The following is an 18,664-nucleotide window of genomic DNA, read 5'->3' as shown; positions in this document are numbered from 1 at the left end:
TTCTTTTATCACACCTTCCTCGCGTTTCACTATAACCGAAAACTAGTGTATATATGGTCTAACCAATGGAGTTGCTAATTGGAAGTTACATGATTTCGCGCACTAAAAGAATCCTGAACAAAACGAAAAATGACCGCCGCATCGTCGCTCTCTGGATTTGAGGTTCGGTTTCCGCGGCAGCATTTCGTACACTGCGTGATTCACTCGACTGCGGCACGATTTTCGCATTGGATCTGCAGATTTTTCATACAAGTTTTGTTTTAATAGGTACGTTTTTTAATGGGCAAATCATAAATAAACGATTAGAGTTATATCGGAATAAATTGAAAATGAACAGATCCCGATTGTCTCCTTTTTTTATTTACACGATCTGCCAACCGCCAGATGTCGCATATTCGTAGGTCCGAGTTTGCGACGACGAGAAACGTGTATGCATTTATAATGAACTATTTAGTGGTTATGTTATGCGGAGCGAATGAAAAATTAATTTGTCACAATTAAATTTTGTGAGTTCACATCTCTTCATGCGACAAGTCAATATGGGTGGGGGCTTGTGTGCGTTCGAGCATATTTGGACGATCGATAAACAATTCTCCGTGATTCAGTTTGGAGCCGAAAGGCAAAGTGCTGTGCCGTCCCCATAAACTCTCGGTGTGCCCTCTGGCCCCCTCGTTCATATAGGCTGAGGAAAACTTAATTACAACCGTTAATTGCAATTACGAAGAGGCTGAGGAGTGTGGAGTCTCGATCGTAGCGCGGTACATCTCGGGCCGCGAGCGTGTACACATCGAACGTTTACACGCTCACTGACCGTGTAATGTCCTCGATGAGGTGTATACGTTTTTGTATCACTGTATATACGATCGAATCGCGTGTATCTCAAACTCTTCCCCGAGAGATTGCCAGAAGAAGATTATTGGCTATATTCCTTTCGTGATTCTCTTCAAACAAATAAAATTGTGAAAAACAAAAGGTACACAACGATTTTACTTCAGGCGTTCGACTTTCTGCGACGAATTTCGTCGACGTTTCGCTGATACCGTTAGATCATTATCTAATAAAAAAAAGCCTCTCCATCAATAAGAGGCTCATTGTACAAGAAAAATATGACGACTCAGCGACCCTATTTTTCGCACGTCCCCAAAAAGTCTTTCTTCTGTTATCCTTTCACACCATTTATATCTTTTATCAATTCAGAGATTGAACATTTTATTAACATATTTTTCGCTATAAATCGTATAAAACAAATTTTTTTAATAGTTGCAATTTCAAACTCGGACGTATATAGCAATCGAAGATATCTTCACTCATTCTTGAAATCGTTTCAGGATTTACGTGAAATTTCGTCTCTTCGAATAAGAGAACTACTCGAATTTTTTTTTTCGTACTCTTGATCATTTTTATTTCGATTCGTAGAAGATTCATGACTTGGTTATTAAAGATTTTTTTATTACAGCTATCTCATCCGGTACTTATCGATTGGAAGGACGAAAGCAAACTTGACTGGCCGTTCAAAATCGTCGAGAGAATCTGAGCTGCCAATATCGATGAACAATTTTTGCCTGCATGTCCTCGTAACATGCGAAGAATTTTTCTGATGATGGAAACTTGAAAATAACAGCACCTGATGATCAGTGGGAAATTATATATTCAGTGCGATCGAACAATCATACGAAAGAGGTTATTTACTCTATGAGTAAAAATTCCAGCGGAAGTTTTAGTTTAAGAATTTAACGTAGCGGCAGCACTTCCCGTTCGCGGCGTTGGCCGAGCGAGTTCTCTTCCACGTCGTACAAAACAACGAAATTAATAACAGTAACCTCAAAATCTTCCAAATTGCGTGTCTGCAGTGACGTGTTATAACCCAGTATACACCCAATAAATGATAACATATGAGCGTGTAAACAGGTTTAATTAATAAATTTATCGACAGTAGTGAAGTAATTTTTTATCAATAAAGAAAAATGGTGTCGGTATTGAACACAGTGGATACCGGGCACGAGGATATGATCCACGATGCCGAAATGGATTATTATGGGTTGAGGTTAGCAACCTGTTCCAGTGACAATTCCGTTAAAATATTTGATCTTAAAAACGGCTCGCAGAGCTTGGTCGCCGATTTGAAAGGACACGTTGGTCCGGTCTGGCAAGTCGCTTGGGCACATCCAAAATATGGCAATCTTTTGGCGTCCTGCAGTTACGACAGGTGAAGATACTCGAATCAAAATTCCAGGCAGAATCTTGAATTTCGGAATTGTTACGAATCCACAACAATGTTTATAAACATTCATTTTTCAATATTCGTTATCCTTCTTCAGAAAACACATAACCTATTGAAATTAAATAGTATATTACACACCTAGGGAGGGAAAATAGACTACTTCAAACCGCGGGCAGAATTGTCACCCTAGCCGAAGGCGAGGGTGATAAGCACGCGGTTTGGAGTAGTCTATTTTCCCTCCCTAGGTGTGTAATATACTATTCTTTCCATAATTAAGAATATGTTTTGATTAGTGATTTATTAATCATCGTTGACTAATTCCAAAAATGTTGAATAACTTTTTTAAAATGAAATTTCATCTTTTATTATTTTAAAGGGATAAATTACAAATAATTTGTACAATGTTCCTACTTACAAACAATAAATGTTGAGTGCAGTATTACTTATAAACAGATTTCACAATCACACTTTGCAAGTAAAAACTTAACATAGAAATTTGAAGAGAATAAATTTTAAGTGCATTCAAAATTGTATTGTCATTGTAGAAAAGTAATAATCTGGAAAGAATTGGGTGAATGGACCAAGATCTACGAGCACACAAGTCACGATTCTTCGGTAAATTCTGTAGCATGGGCTCCGCACGAATTTGGTTTGATACTTGCCTGCGGGAGTTCCGATGGTTCGGTCTCAATTTTGGTAAACAGTGGAGATACATGGGACGTGAGAAAAATCCCAAACGCTCATACAATTGGCTGCAACGCAGTAGCTTGGTGCCCCGCTATTGAAAGCAGCTTTGACTCCAATTCTCAAAACCAAAGAGGTAGTTTGATCAAGAGACTCGCGACTGGTGGATGTGACAATCTAGTAAAAATTTGGCGGGAAGATGGAGATCGATGGGTGGAAGAAAATAAATTGGAAGCTCACAGCGATTGGGTGAGTATTTTTTCTGATGTTTAGTCTGCTCTTAAATTTAGTCGACCGATATCTAATCAAATCTTGCAGCAAAAAAATGTTCATTCAATCCAATTCCAGAACTAAACAATTGGGATTTCTTTGAAACACATGGAAAGCAAATGTGATTTGGCTATTTAGAATTTACAATTTTACGATTTCGTCACAGATTCTTGAAAAGCCAACTTGAAATGATTCGCAAACGAATCATGTAATTACTCGTTCATTTGATTTTCGTAGGTAAGAGACGTTGCATGGGCACCAGCTGTAGGAACACCTCGTGCTGCATTAGCCTCGTGTTCTCAAGATCGTCGAGTGGTGGTATGGACATCGACCGATTACGCGAACTGGACACCAATTGTATTAAACGTATTCGAGGATGTTATTTGGAACGTTAGTTGGTCATTGACGGGTGGAATATTGGCGGTGAGCGGTGGTGACAACAAGGTGACTTTGTGGCGTGAGAATTCCGAGGGTCAATGGGCTTGTATATCCGAATTGAACAAGGGTCAAGGAAACCTTAACAGCGCGGATCAACGCACGCTTTAGAAAGGAATCGAGGATCGGGACTGTATGATAATATGAAAACAATTCGTCGCTAGCTGCTGCGACGATTCTACATAAATGCGCTACTTCGTTATTATTCCTCTTTTTCATCAATTATAGGACAACAAACATAACAAAAAGAATCGTAAATAAATGGATTATTCGTTAAAAGAGTCACTTTTATTTGTCACGATATCACTTTCCACGTTGAAAATATTTTCATCGTCGACACGACGTATTTTTTCCGAGAACGTGTCTCGATTGAAATTTTACTCCATCAGAATTTTAACATCAAAATATGCGGAAATCCAGACACCTTTTTTATGTTTCGAATCATTATTTTCAATAATGTAAAATTTCTTGATTTTCTGAACAAACTCTCATTTGGAACATTCAAGACGACCATTTTTTCTTTTTTTTTCCGAAACTGACCATTTTCATCGAGCTAAAAGACATTTTTATCAAAATTGTTCTTCTATTTGAATATCTCTGAATTTTGAACATGTACAAAAATGCAAGAACATTTCAAGAATTTTGAACATTTCGTCGCGAATTGGTCGGTTATATAATTCTGATAGAATAAAACTGTTCGTTATAAACGCGTGTGTAAAAAAATTTCAATCATGGGTATACAAAGAAGCTGTAAAAACATTATTTCTTCTGACCGCTGTCGATGCTTCTTCCATTTTTTCCTTCAGCACAGTTTAACCGATCCTCGTCACGGCAGTTTTAACCTCTCACAAAGTATCGTTCAATTGTATGCATAGCACTATTATTCTCTCTTGGATATTAGGTAGCTCCATTATTTTAGAGAACGATTCGGCCCTTGCCCATTCATAGACGACCTCGACGAGGTCAAAATTCAAAGGTTCCACCGGTTCAACCCCATACTTTTGTTCCATTTGCTCGATTTCCCCTCTCACTGATTCCATCATTTGGCAACTCTGTAATAAAAATAACTCGATAAAATGTCCAACCCAATTATTTCTAGTTTTAAATATTCGGAAAAAAATGCAGGACAAATATTCACGATAAAAATTAGAACTCAAACATGTATGTTAGAATCGCCATGTTATTTTTGTTTATACCTCTTTTAAAAGCGGAAGTTGCGACAACGTGTTATCACCGCCACGCTGAAAGACCAACGCTGACAAAAGCGCTGCTATTTCTGCGGGCTGCAAATTGGCCAGTAAATTTCTGTACGAGCTCCGTTATCAAGAGCTCATGGGTCCCCATATCCAAAGCAACACGTCCTTTTACAGTCACTGAGGATTAAGTTCAAATAAATCAATGTTATAGCACGAACTTTGGAATAGTTTGTTGTAAAACCGATTCCTTTCGATTCTTTGTTTCAAATTACTTTCAAGTTTAATATCCGGTTTAATACTTTTCCAAAAAATGTTCAATATTTTTGCGTGTCATTAAATAAAGGCAAATTTTATTAAAACGGAAAAATGTAAAAATTCAGATTCAACCATTGAACGGAAAATTTATCAAAACTGTGTAAATTCCGAAGAAAAACGTAATTCAAATCTTGATATATTCTGGAATAAAGGACAAGGACTTCATCGCTGAGTTTGAGTCTCAAATCGGCTCTTTCCCTTTCGAGCTCATTGCGCAAGAAAACCTTTTCAAATTGTTCCTCAAAGTCAGGAACTTGAGTGCAATTGAACTCGGACAATTTTGCGACCAAATTGTACATGTCATTTAATTGTGTGCGCATATTTGAATTATTCAGAGTCGACTGAACGATTGGAAAAGTTTAACACGTTCACACGAATTGATTGAGCCAAGTCTCGTACTCGTTGAGCCTCCAAGCTTTTTCTCTCCTCATGAGCAATCCAAGGGGTACAAAAGTGCAGTACAAGTTTGCCGTTGAAAAGGGAATTTATATCACGCGGTACGTAAATGGACGCTTTTGCGTACGCTTCGCGTACACAAAACCCCCATTTCCGCACCTCGTAATATAAAATTTCGTATAACACGCGTATGAAAAACTTTTTTTGACGAGTGTGAATTTGCAGGCCGAGCCGAAGGCGAATTTGTCAGCCTCGGCTTCGCCTCGGCCGACAATTACATGTGATCTGAGACTTTCCTTATTTTCCTGCCCTAGGTGTGTAATATACTATTTCGTCCTAGTGTAATAATGTACTATTTGTGTTTCATTCACCTTTTGCGAAGGTTCGATATGAATCATTGGAAAACCTGACAATCGTCGATCGTAGTCCTGATGAAAAATGTTTGACTTTTCCCAAAGAAACTCAATTGTTGTTGACCGGAGGTCCCGATTGTACCGTTCGCATGTGGAATCCTTTCGTAACGCAAAACCCGAGCATGATCCTTCATGATCATCATTCCACTATTTGTGCAATTGTCCTTCAAAGATCGGACAAGAGACGTTACACCGTTGCCAAAGATCGGTGCATCAAAGTTTGGGAAGTCGGTGCACCAGCTAGCATCCAAGTATGTTGTTTGTTCTGCCCCTACGCTTTTCAGTGTTCAGATTTCTGAAGAAAATTTTTTCTCGTTACAATGAAAATATTTGTTAGACTTGCAACGGTTTGCCGAGTGAACTCAGTGAACACACCGAATTGTCAAAGGTGTATCGATAGTTTAATTTAGTTTTTAAGATAAAAAAAAGGTTGGATTGAGTTTATGTCCTGGAAACAAACTGCTCAAAGATCCTTACAATCGGAGATATATTGCAAAATTATTGTCGTATATCTCGAAAAAACTATGTTGTAGCGTGTTTTACAATACCGAACAACAGAAAACAAAATCATAATGTCAATAATTGACCTTACGATCCAGATGATGTTTGAAAATACAAAATTGAGTGTTTTTTATTGTTAGTTTTAAATGCATCCCATTGCGAATCTCTGAAAATCCTATTTTATGAAGAATGTGCACAAGACTCGTGACCGATACTCAAATATTTGAATTTGAGTTTGAATTTGAATTTGAATTTGAATTTGAATTTGAATTTTGAATTTGAATTTGAAGTTGAATTTGAATTTGAATTTGAATTTTGAATTTGAATTTGAATTTGAATTTGAAGTTGAATTTGAATTTGAAGTTGAAGTTGAAGATGGGGTGGGGGTTGGAGTTGAAGTTGAAGTTGAAGTTGACGTTGACGTTGAATTTGAATTTGAATTTTATTGGAACATGAGCAAAAATAATCCATCAGCATACTAATAAAACTTGATTTTAAACAATACACACATAAGAGCGTGCTCACAGTCCTGTAAGTTTGTTTATATAACGAATACCACATTCATAAAAAAAAACTTGGAAACCGATGCCTCATTCTCCTTATTTGATTCGAACAGCTAAATCAACTGAAAAAAATTCCATCTCATTTACGTACAGCATTAAAATTTATTATATCAATTCGAGGCCAAGTATTTTCTAATCAATTGAAAAAAGTTACCATTTGAGTTACGTACCGCACTAAAATTTATGATATCAATCGAAGGACAAGCAATTTATGAGTAACTCCAAATTTTGACATTATTAAATTGGTCTAAGAAGAGTTTAAATCCAAAAAAAATTACATGCAAGCTAGTCATTTTTTACCTATGGTGGCAGAGACTTATAAAAAAATCGATTCTTTTCAGACTTTCAGGAGCTGCTGATATTATTCACAATATTCGACGTCGATTGGATCGATACAGATTATGTTTAAATATGAGTTAAAAGTACTTGTCCGGCCGATCACTATTCATTCAAATATAAAAAAATGTTAAAAATAAATTTGTGGCAGAAAAACAACTTTGTAAAAATAATGTTTTAAAAAAACATTTAAAAAACTCCCGACTGAAAAATTGTATAGCGTATTTAAAATAAAACGAAGTCGAGAGAAAAATGAATGTTAGAAAAAAACAATATTGTAAAAAAAGGATATGCGTTTCCAGAAAATGATTTTAAACTCTTTTTCTTCAGAAAGTTGCAGTAAACTTTGAAAAGAGTGTGTAATATACTATTTTTTCATTGAGAAGGACACTTTTTAGAAAGCTGGAAATTTGAGAAGTATTTGTCTTCGTTGTCTACAAACCACGAAAAAATTGGCACAATGGCAAATCAATATGTTCACACCCTTTTGTGTGTTTTGGCAGAAAAAACGTTTCTGATGTAATTATGATTTTAACCCATTCCTTGATTTTATCAGGTTTTTATTCTTAAAATGATGTTCCGGTCATTTGTAATTTTTTTCTACTGTTTTTGAAAAATCTATCGCCGGTTCAATTTTGAATTGAAGAAATCTAATGTCGGATTCGTAAAAAGTGAACGAAAAATCCCCTACATACAGGATTGAAGAAAAATTGTTGAGTTTTCAAAATTTTATGTCCAACACATTGGATCCACCATTTTGAATTTTGAAAATCCAATGCCAGTTACGTAATCCTTGATCGCGAAAACCTCTAGGTACTGAGTTTCCCTGAAATTGATGTATTTTTAGCATTTGACGATCGCTTTATTGGATTCGCCATTTTGAAATTTGAAAATCCATTGCTGAATTCGTAATCAGCGATCTCAAAAGTCTCGGATACCAATTCTTACCAGAAACGGCGCAGAGAAAAAATAGATGACAAAATAATAGAAAGAAAATCCAAAAAGAAAAAACGCTTAAGAGTCTTGCGGGTGTAGATGATATCTTTGTGACAAACTCAACCGTGCAAAACAGAGAACTATTTTTTTTATCTATCGTGGCTGGATCGAAACATTTTATTCATTCAACCCAATAAAATATGAAATATATGATGAAGAAAAATTTGTAGAAGAATTTTGGCGCGATAAAACAAGTCTGAAAAATATTTAAATTAGTCAAAGATTCTGAGAGGATTTTTTTTTTTTAATTGAACAAGTCCCTCCTATTGGAATTGACATTTTTTTGCTTCATGCTGATGAACAGTAAAGAAGGTGGATATCAGCTATTTTTTCATGCTGTTTTCGGAAAGTGCAATAAAAATCCAAGATTTCAAGAAAAAAATATATATATATTTCAGTCCATTATTCCCAAAGTTACAAGGGTTTAAAAAAAAATCAGAAGCTTTTTTCCACAAAAACACACAAAACAGTGTGAACATATTGATTTGCGATCGCGCCAATTTTTTGTAGTAACGATTGTGTGTAATTTGTGGAATTAATTGTGTGTAACGAAAACAAATACTTCTCAAATTTCTAGCTTTCTGAAAAGTGTCCTTCTCAATGAAAAAAAAATACATTTTTTTAATTTTGTTGAAAATTGCGCAAAAATTAACGTGGACCGTTAAGAAAGTTGTTTTATTGGAAAGTATGTGCAAAAACCGGAACTTTATCTTGCGACAGTTTTTTTGTGTAACCATTAGTTTTCAATACACAGAGAATTGAAAAATAAACGGAAAATCAAAAACTGTGAGTAAAATTGAGCAGTTAAAAATTTGAAATTATTTGTAAATATTTCTGACATTTCAAATGATACACCAAAAATTTATAAAGTCATTTTGAGATTGTGAAAAATTGGGACACTTGATATGGAATACCCCATATTCAAAAATAACGGTCATAGCTACAAAATAGTACAAAGTGTCTGATATATATAATTATTATAGATACTACAATAAATCATCATTATAGTATAATATTTTTTTTAATAGATAAAAAATTATTTCATTGTATTATTCGTTATTACTCTATATTGATAGTAAATAAAATATAATGATTTAAAATTTCATAAAATATTCATTTAATCATTTGAATCCCTTTTTTCAACATTTCAGAAAATAATGCTGAATGCTGGGTATCTGTTCGTTCCCGAGTCCGTCAGTTGCTCAAATCGTTCGCGTGTAGACGTTTCAGTTTTGAGTGCTATAGAAAACCAAAACAAAACGCACACATACTCACACAGACGCTACGGACTTGTGTTTCCGAGCCTATCGTATTTTGTCGCATGTATGCCGGACGATAGAGAGGACCTCTCTATGAGTGCGAACGGCAAAGCATACAGTGCGTCTCTTTCTAAAAGCGGTTCTCAACGCGTATTTTGTCAACATTCAATTGCATTTTTTCCATATTTAAACAGTGTATAAAAAAATAACTTTTTTCTGCAAAGTCCAATTAAACCCTCCTGAAACGTGTAGAATAGAAAGAATCCGAGTTATCTACAAATTTAATATGTTTTGAAGCCGTCGAAGTTTCGAGGTTGGATAAACTTTCGAAAAGCGGAAACCGAATTTTGAGCTGAAATTTTGCATACTGCTTCTTTATAACAATATAAGACTTCCCCTAAAAGGATTTTTGGCGACTAGCAATATTTATTGAGAAATTGAATTTTTAAGTTGCTATTTTAGCCCGAGCAAGTATATCTATATCGCTTATCTCGCTCGGCCGGTATCCTCAGTGCCTAGGCTACATGGATGGCAAACGTTGCGCTCCTTGGCTGGGCTACTCCGGGGATTTTTTCCTTAAAATTCCCACCCATTTACTTTTCAAGAATTTTCTTTTTTCTTTGTTCAAATAAAAAAAATAAAAAAAAAAAGCGCCGGGGAGACGGAATTTTAAGGAAAAAATCCCCGGAGTAGCCCAGCCAAGGAGCGCAACGTTTGCCATCCATGTAGCCTAGGCACTGAGGATACCGGCCGAGCGAGATAAGCGATATAGATATACTTGCTCGGGCTAAAATAGCAACTTAAAAATTCAATTTCTCAATAAATATTGCTAGTCGCCAAAAATCCTTTTAGGGGAAGTCTTATATTGTTATAAAGAAGCAGTATGCAAAATTTCAGCTCAAAATTCGGTTTCCGCTTTTCGGAAGTACAGCCCAATGGTCAAACAAACGTTCAAACAATATTATTTGTTGCAAACAAACGATTCCGAATCAATTGGCGCTTGAAAAAAATCAATTTTGAAACAGTGACGGCTAATTTAACACTATTTTTTGTTTCATTTGTTCGCCAAAAAATATTATGAAACAAACGTTTAAATTAATCAATCATTCACAAACTAACGACAATCATACTAAATTTTAAAAAATGGCAAAAATCAACATCGATGGCTATTTTTATATAGCTGCAAAATTGTTACTGAAATTTTTACAATATATTATACCGATTCTATTAATTTATTAATTAAAAATAAATAAATAAAAGTATGAGTATTACAAAAAATGGAGTTGTTTTACATTTTATGAGAATTGAACTCTATCCGAGATCGATGAAAAAAAATTAACAATTATTATATTGTATAATAATGGATGTTAAGGTGATTTATCACTTGCGCGAGTGCGAGAGAGATAACAGCAAAATGGTTGCACGGTTTACTCGGACACCCTTGATTTTTTGAGAAAAATAAAAGTTACACCTTGTTCTCTGATAAAATGAGAATAGCGTGTAACTCATATTTTCTTTCAAATATCAAGCTACTCGGAATAAACCGTGCAACAGGATTTTTACCGACTGAACAAGTGACAAGAGCACCTTAAGGATTCAAGTATTACCGACTGAAAAATGAAGAAATTGCTTTTATCGACAAGATGAAGAAAAATTTCGTGCGGGAAAGAGGGAAATGAAATAACGAAATATAGAAAGAGACGCGACAGTAATCGTTTATTGTTTTCATAAGGCAGTATACACAATATTTTTCAATATTTTGATTACCGTCGCGCATGGTTTTGCGTTCAAAGTCGTGGAGGACGTAAAAATTGTCTAAAAAATCGCGGTTCTCAAAACCGCATAAATGAAGATATAAATATATCAGTCAAAAAAATTAGAGCACTGCTAATAATCGAAAAGTTGGTGTTACTTATTATTTTATTCTAAAACCAAACCCATTTTGGAATAACGCTTTCAAATTGAAATTTATTAGGTTGGCCGATTCGTGACAAGTTGTAAAAAGATTTTGACCAATCGAAAGGCTCAACGCGAGAGCCGCCGGTTTCGTAGCCAAAGGGCGGGCCGCAACTGGCTTCGAAACTTTCGACGCTATTGGCCGTAACGAGAATCATTTTATTGTCAATTGTACCGATTGGTTTTGACGGCATTTCGAGATCGCCTCGAAAAATAAATTTTGTAGAAAGACTATAAAAGTTCTCAAAAGGAGGTTCATGTTTTTCATCCGAATTGGGATTTGTCAAAGAAGTATTTTTACGGTTTTCGTTGAAATCATTGTCGAAATACGTCGCATCAGAACCACGCATGAGATTCCTGATGGCATCAACGCTCGTTACGTTTTCTGAGAAAAAGTTATTAACGTCCGCATCCGAGTGATGGCGCAGTCCAGGCATAAAACTGCTGTTATTACTGTTGCTATTATTTTTATGCCGTTCTTCTGGCAATCCTGTTTTCATAATTGACTCGCCGTTACAAAAAACAAAACCGTTTTTTAGAAAATCATTCGTCAGATCGAAAGCTCGGATAGTTGAGCTTTGCTGTTCGACTAACCAGATCGAAGAGTCGTTCGGTGTTAATGTCACCCACTGCAAATTTGCAGTGCTACTTTTAGTCTCATCCGATAGATTCCCACGAGCCAAGAATCGCAACCACGATTCTGTCTCCGTTGCCAATCTATTTGCCGACATTATTCGAACCGGCGACATAACCCCTTGAATATTTGAAATCTGGAACAGTCAAAAGTCATAATTGAATAATTTACAACGCCCTACACTCCTATGTAGTAGACTGAATTTCTTTAAAGTTTTTTCATATTTTCACGATGCGCAATGCCTCACGGGAAAATCTCGTACAAGCAGGTACACATGATTTTTGCCGCGTAATATGATACGTACCTTTACTTCCTCCTGATCATTGTCTTTATTCTTTTCCTGTACGTCCGAATCTGATGGCTTTGAAGATGCCGAAATGTTTGTTATTAATGAATTTTGAAGTGGTAATGAGGCCAGAATGAAAGTTTCGTCTTTGTCTCTGCCGCCCTGAACCACGTAATACTCGTCGTGAGATGACAATGCTCCGGGATATGATGACATGGAGATCGAACGTGTTGGGGCACGAGGTGAATGTTTACTTCCAGAAAGATGATAACCAAACGTGTACCTCTTGAGTAAACGAAGCATTTTTGAGTACCTGTGAGTTTGACAGAACGAAACAAATTTTTTCTTCAATAATAATCATGATCCACAAATATATCGAATTGTATATTATCGCAAAATTAACATAAGTTTTTGAGATACCTACGCATCTTCCGGTTTTGCAGAGCAGTGTAAATAAGTGAAATATTTTTGAAAATTTTTTAAAACTACGAAAATCTGTTATTCCAACTTGAAATTAAATGTTTTCTACTGAAAACTTACGGGGCCACGGTGTTTTGTGCAAAGGTGATGAGTGGATCGAGACCATTGATCGACCGATCTAAAGATTTGACAAATATGACGCCATTATTGCTTGCGCTCGAAGACATTTCCCTTTCCTCGCTCAGTCCCGATGATTTGTTATTGGATGGGATTGTAAATAATTCATTCGGTATCTCAGATGCCATTGCGAGCCACAGAAAATCTTCGGGTTCAATATGGACAGGTCGACGACTGCGGCGGACTGCAAACAGCCAACCAGCCTCCATACCATCCAATTGGGCGTAAAATAAATGGACCTGATATTTAAATTAAATCAATTGTTAAAAAAACCTTTGTCCAAAGACGTCGAAATGAATGAAAGAGTGGTAATAAACTTTTTAAACATTTTCAAAAAATTTAACATGAAAAAGAAAATTACCCAAAGCAAACGCTTAATAGAAAAAGGCTTCTTATTTTTCCAACTGTTTTGAAATTCCCATGCTTTATTACTATATTTAAAATTCATGTTTTCTTACCATGTGCCAAAACGGATCTTCGGATGCTAACAATTTGGCTCTTTCCCGTACAACAGCTGCGTTTTCTCTAAGCTCTTTCCTTGTAACGAAACATTGTTGCTCGTTCTCTTCTAGGGAACAAACATTGCCGATAGTGTTGTGCCAGTGATGATGTATCAACTGCCAAGTCAAACTCCCTTCGAGAAAACCAGCTGCGTAGGCTTGTACAGAGTCCGGATAGGATGACGATGTTTCAATTTCTATAATGGACCATCTGTGGTAATGAAACAAATTTTTATTAATTCTCTGAATAAATTTCACTTGCTTTTCACATTGTTGGGAATTTTTTAATTTTCTTTGCTTCAATTTTTATTATTTCAACAGCACGAAACTTGATACTAAAACATGGATAAAATGTCTTTATTCAATGTCGTAGAACCAATACTATTCGAGAAAAATTCAAAATGAAAGACTTGTGTTAACTGTAGAGAAAGAAGGTGGAGGAAATTTTAACAAGAAATTTCAACAAAGAACTCAAAAAAATTGACTTTAAATTTTTTATCAACCGCTTTAATGACTTTCTATTTTACCCAGTTTCATGAATTCTTGTTTTATAGTAAGCCCTTGCAGCTCCTTTCGACACAGAAACAAGATTATTTCCTTGGCCCCAGAAGTCGATTCGATAATATCTGCCTTTGGGATTCCAAAAAACAGTTGCTGAGTATGTTCCATCTTTCTGATCTCTGTTGAAAGAGGAAAAATATAACGCAATTGCATATTATAAACTTCATTTCGATTTTTCTTTCATAGGAGAAAAACAGTTTTACTTGATGGAAATAATAAACTGACCTGCCAAATTCTCCGATCAGAACGGCGCCGATGCCCAGAAGGCCAACGGCAACGAGAATATAGGTAGAAATCCTGGTTTGAAGCCAGGAGGCCCCCACGACCTTCAGCATTGCTCATCGGTGAGCTAACCACCTTGGTAATTGTAATTACGAATAGGGCAGGAAGAAATTGGTGTTTATAGTATCGAAAGGAGACAGAATAAAAAAGAGAAAGAGAGAGGGAAAATTGGAAATGAAATAAAAAGACAGAGACGGATCGACAAAAAAGGGAGAAAGATAGAAAGGAGGAAATTACTTGGCGTTCTCAACCCATCGATAATCGAAGACCCTGTCGCCTCTTGCTAGTGATTTATTGTTGAGCCAATTCGATGCTGCAGGTCTGAGGTTGGGCTTTCTGAAATCACAACACAAATTGTTATTTTTTACAGGACAGTGACCATTTTGACGTCTTTCATGTCTAAGGTCATAGAGTTACAAACATAGCACATTTTTTTTTTACCAAATTTGAATCCATCGGAAGAAAAATAGTTCAAGCATGCATGTAACAACGATAATGGAATATCATGGATCACAAAATTTAAAGCCTGAAAAGACTAAAGCCACTTGAATCAGCTCAATTTTTCTCTCAACTGAATTTAATGCAATGAAATATAAAAATAAATAAAAGGGGTGGGTGTAAGGACTTATATTAATAAAATCGAAACAAATGAACTCATTTATCGAGATAATATTCATTGTGATGTAAGTCGTGACTTTGAAAGCCCAATACAAATCTCTGATCAAATGTATGCACAAAGAAACGCATATTTCTATATTAATAAGCAACAGATAATAAATTCTCATTATCGTTACCGTTTCTATTATTAATTCAGAGTGAATCGATCATTATAAAAAAATTATCACCTCGATAACAAACTGAATGAACAGTGATACGTCATTGGTAATCCCGGTTTTTTGCTTCAAAAAAATCGCGCTCTCGTGAAGATAGAAAATAAACATCAGATCTTGAAAGAACTTTGAAGTCGTAAGTAGATTAGAGGTATAAAAAGATTTTATTGCGTCATTTCCCGTTTGAGATCAGGAAGATTTTTGTTGTCAATTATTTTCTATTGGACGAATGAAAAATGCGATTATATTTTTCTTGATATTCAGTCACTATTCATTCTTTTGTTACGCTTCTGATAATGATAATAATTTATGACGATATTACGCTATTTTCCTAATGAGTGGAGTAGCAAAAAACATAACGTACTAATGGAAATAAATCGTTGAAGCGAGTGATAGCGAAAATGAACGGGAAATCGTTCAAGATCAAACATTTTATTGATTCGAACTAGAAGAGTCAATTGACAGTGTGACCAAAGCTGCACTGCATCACCGAGTATTTTCAATGCAAATCCAACTGTGTGTATATCCACAAGACAAAAAATATGGTATTGCCAAGTTATTCAGGGTCACCTCTACATGCGAATGGACGGTATAAAAATAGAACGCTTCGCATTATTATTTATCAACGAGGCTGTGAAAATTTTCGAAAACAGCTTGAAAATAATTTTTCATCGATTCAGAAGAGAGCATTGTTAGAAACATTTCTGAGCTTATAATTGATCGAATTTTGTGAAAAAACTACCCATTTGATTGTCTAGTGAAGAAAAAATGCTTAGATATTTCACAGAGAAAAAGACGAAATCATAGGCTGCTAATTTGATGATTTTTTTTTTTTTTCATTTTGTATGATGCATAAGTTTTTAGAGGAGCACGTGTTCTCAGAATTGTTTTATCGTTATCAGCGCGGTATGGGATTGTTAAACACTAAGTAGTGAGCACGAGTTTTGTGTTACAGATAAGGAGAATAATGGAGTTAAGTGGCAGAGGAACCTACTGGGTGTCCCAGAAGGTGAGATCGAGTTTCAATTTCGTGAAACGAGATCAATGAACTTGACCTCTCAATTTCAAGTAAACAAACTACGAGACAGACACAACGAGAAAGGCAAACAGTCTCGAGTTTCCATTTCAAACTAGGACCTCCCGCACTCTCGATCCACCAACGAACGAGCGCCAAGAGAAAACAAAAAGTATATTTTACGACTTGCAGTTTCGGCGAGTTCAAAGTTTCTCCCCGACGATTGTGGTAGGCGTCGGACGCTCCGAAATGTATACGCCAATCTTTTAATCCTTAAATACATCTTCAATGCGTATGAATAACATAGAATTTTGAAAGTAAATATTTAACGAATCAATTCATTCCTAAAATATTTTTTTCGAGTGTTAATCGACGAGTAGGAATTTTCTCCGATTTCGATCGATTATCGACACAATCGAATGTCAAAGACACTGAAAAGGAAACTTCGGAAAAAGACTAAATTGCCGACCTAAGATTTTTAGAGTTCTTTTCGAGAAGTTTCGGTTTGTTCGAGTCTCAAAGATTTTTGTATTTCTGTTCGATAACGGTGTAACACTGTCTGTAAAAAATCGTCTGGATTTTTTGTCAATGTGGCGGTGATGCTCGAGACAGAATGAATCATGTCATGCGATCGTGACCGCGTGTTGGGAAACCAGCATTTTTAGTTTAACCTTCAAGGAGCATTTTTTCCTCAATCGAAAAATGGTTCAATTTTTCCTATGAAATAAAATCTAAAGCAATAGACGAAGCAATAGTGGAGAAAAAAAAATTCCTTTAAAATCGTGCATTATTTTTTTCTTTAATATGAAAAAATTGAATGAATTCGTTGCACATTTTTTTTCAAATATAAAAACATGAAATTACCTCTTGACGAATAAAGACAGGGCTGAAGCGCGACAATTGAACGACTTATGGTGTTCATAAGCCGTCACTAGAGGTTACATTCCTTTCTTAATAATTCGAGACGGTTTACCGGCTGTGGACCCAGTTGCTCCGACACTGAAGTCCAAGCGTTTGGAATTTCACACGTTTAAGAAGCTTAACCCACCGCACAGTCGAGTCAATCGCGGTAGACTGAACAAAATCCCCTTCAGCCCGATTGTACGAAGCGTCCGAGCGTTCATTTCCCCCTACTCAGCCTTTCCTCGTACTTGCTTCATTTCTTCTTTTTTCATTCCGCCTCTCCTCCCAGACTTCCTTTCGATTCCCTTTCTCTCTTGCTTTCGCGTACAGCAGCAGCTGTTTTCTGAAGCGACTCTCTACAGTGGAATCTTCGTATATATTTGCTCGCTTCTTTACTCGGTTTTAGCCACGCCACTGAATCGAGAAGAGCGTGACTGCGCGGCAAAGCTTGTGCGGTCCATTCATGATTATTAAACTTTTGGAATTTCCTGTAAAAGTTGATATTTTTTATTTTTATACAACAATGATGTTTCCCATTTTTGTTTTTGTTTTTATTTGCTTCTGTCGAGTTGCACATCCACGCGTACATGAAATATCAGAAGACGTGACAGCGGTCACGAAAATATTGAAGAGATTGCAATCAAACGGGCAACTTTCCGCTACCATGAAATACATATTTCCATGCCATAGTATAGCCCTGAATTCATAAAAAAAAAATTTGGAGCTGTTTTGGGGTGGAGCCCCATTTCTGCCTATTTACCTTTAATTTTTCAAGTTATCGTAATTCAATATACTCATTAAACAACATTTTTGCATCAATTTTTCGAATATATGTGGGTGTGGGTGTGCTAGTGTGTGGCAAAATGAGCAGCTGTCTTCATATTAACTCGAGTAGATTCTTAATCGGGACCAATCGAGCTTCATTGTCGTCATTTGCAGTTAATGCTTCAATGGAAAAGATTTACACGCTCTTCGTTTCAAGAAGAAATTGAGCCACTGCTTTGGATCAACAATGAAAATTGAAGAAAAAAAAACAATGTTTCACATACATTTGCAAGAATAACGCTTATGATGACACTCTTAATGTTAACTAATTATTGTTTTATCGATTGATTCTCTGTGGTAATTAAAATCCAATTATAAATCTCGGTTCTTAATGATCTTTGGACATTGGTTTTACTACAAATTAATTACGACAGTTTTATGTGAAAGAAAATTGAAAATTAAACGATGAGTCACGCTTCCAAGTAAAATCGATAGTGTGATAAACTAAATAATGAAATTACGCCAGGCCATCGAGATTAATGCTACCAAGCATTTCAATATTGGTAGATGGTATTTTCGAACGTGTGACCTTTGAAAAAAATTCAAAGCGGTGTGTTAATGAAAAAAAAATTAGAGCCTCTTTCGCACGGATATTGAATGAGCGTCTCAAGTCGTTTAGGATCTCGGACACGTTCGCCGCACGGTATAACCGCCCCACGCGTTGGAATCTCGGAATTTCTTGATTGCTCA

The 18,664-nt window shown here is 35.9% G+C and overlaps 2 protein-coding genes and 1 long non-coding RNA gene across 4 annotated transcripts; 1 reads left to right on the top strand and 2 right to left on the bottom strand.

The window, feature by feature from the left end:
• Positions 1-1,782: 1,782 nt before the first annotated feature.
• On the top strand, positions 1,783-3,889 carry Sec13 (secretory 13). Its single transcript, XM_043417483.1, has 3 exons — positions 1,783-2,206; positions 2,767-3,154; positions 3,413-3,889. The coding sequence occupies exons 1-3, from the start codon at positions 1,965-1,967 to the stop codon at positions 3,719-3,721; spliced, it is 939 nt and encodes a 312-aa protein (XP_043273418.1). The 5' UTR covers positions 1,783-1,964; the 3' UTR covers positions 3,722-3,889.
• On the bottom strand, positions 3,877-10,074 carry LOC122409725 (uncharacterized). Its single transcript, XR_006260740.1, has 4 exons — positions 9,602-10,074; positions 5,889-6,225; positions 4,807-4,983; positions 3,877-4,662 (listed from the first exon to the last, which is right to left on the bottom strand). It is a non-coding gene; the product is annotated as an uncharacterized lncRNA (long non-coding RNA).
• A 1,202-nt stretch (positions 10,075-11,276) lies between these two features.
• On the bottom strand, positions 11,277-17,332 carry lama (lamina ancestor). Of its 2 annotated transcripts, none has more exons than XM_043418361.1 (7): positions 17,111-17,332; positions 14,345-14,737; positions 14,086-14,238; positions 13,517-13,769; positions 13,002-13,297; positions 12,480-12,774; positions 11,277-12,311 (listed from the first exon to the last, which is right to left on the bottom strand). In XM_043418361.1, exons 2-7 carry the CDS (start codon positions 14,452-14,454, stop codon positions 11,511-11,513), a joined length of 1,908 nt encoding a protein of 635 aa, XP_043274296.1. In that variant the 5' UTR covers positions 14,455-14,737; positions 17,111-17,332; the 3' UTR covers positions 11,277-11,510. The 2 variants fall into 2 exon arrangements, with proteins under 2 accessions (XP_043274296.1, XP_043274297.1); XM_043418362.1 differs by lacking the exon at positions 17,111-17,332 and adding an exon at positions 15,596-15,614.
• Positions 17,333-18,664: the final 1,332 nt, after the last annotated feature.

Source organism: Venturia canescens, chromosome 4 (genome assembly GCF_019457755.1).
Source record: "Venturia canescens isolate UGA chromosome 4, ASM1945775v1, whole genome shotgun sequence".
NCBI classification, from domain to species: Eukaryota; Metazoa; Arthropoda; class Insecta; order Hymenoptera; family Ichneumonidae; genus Venturia; species Venturia canescens.
The sequence above is the reverse complement of the archived record's forward strand: the minus strand, read 5'-3'. Positions and strand labels throughout refer to the sequence as shown.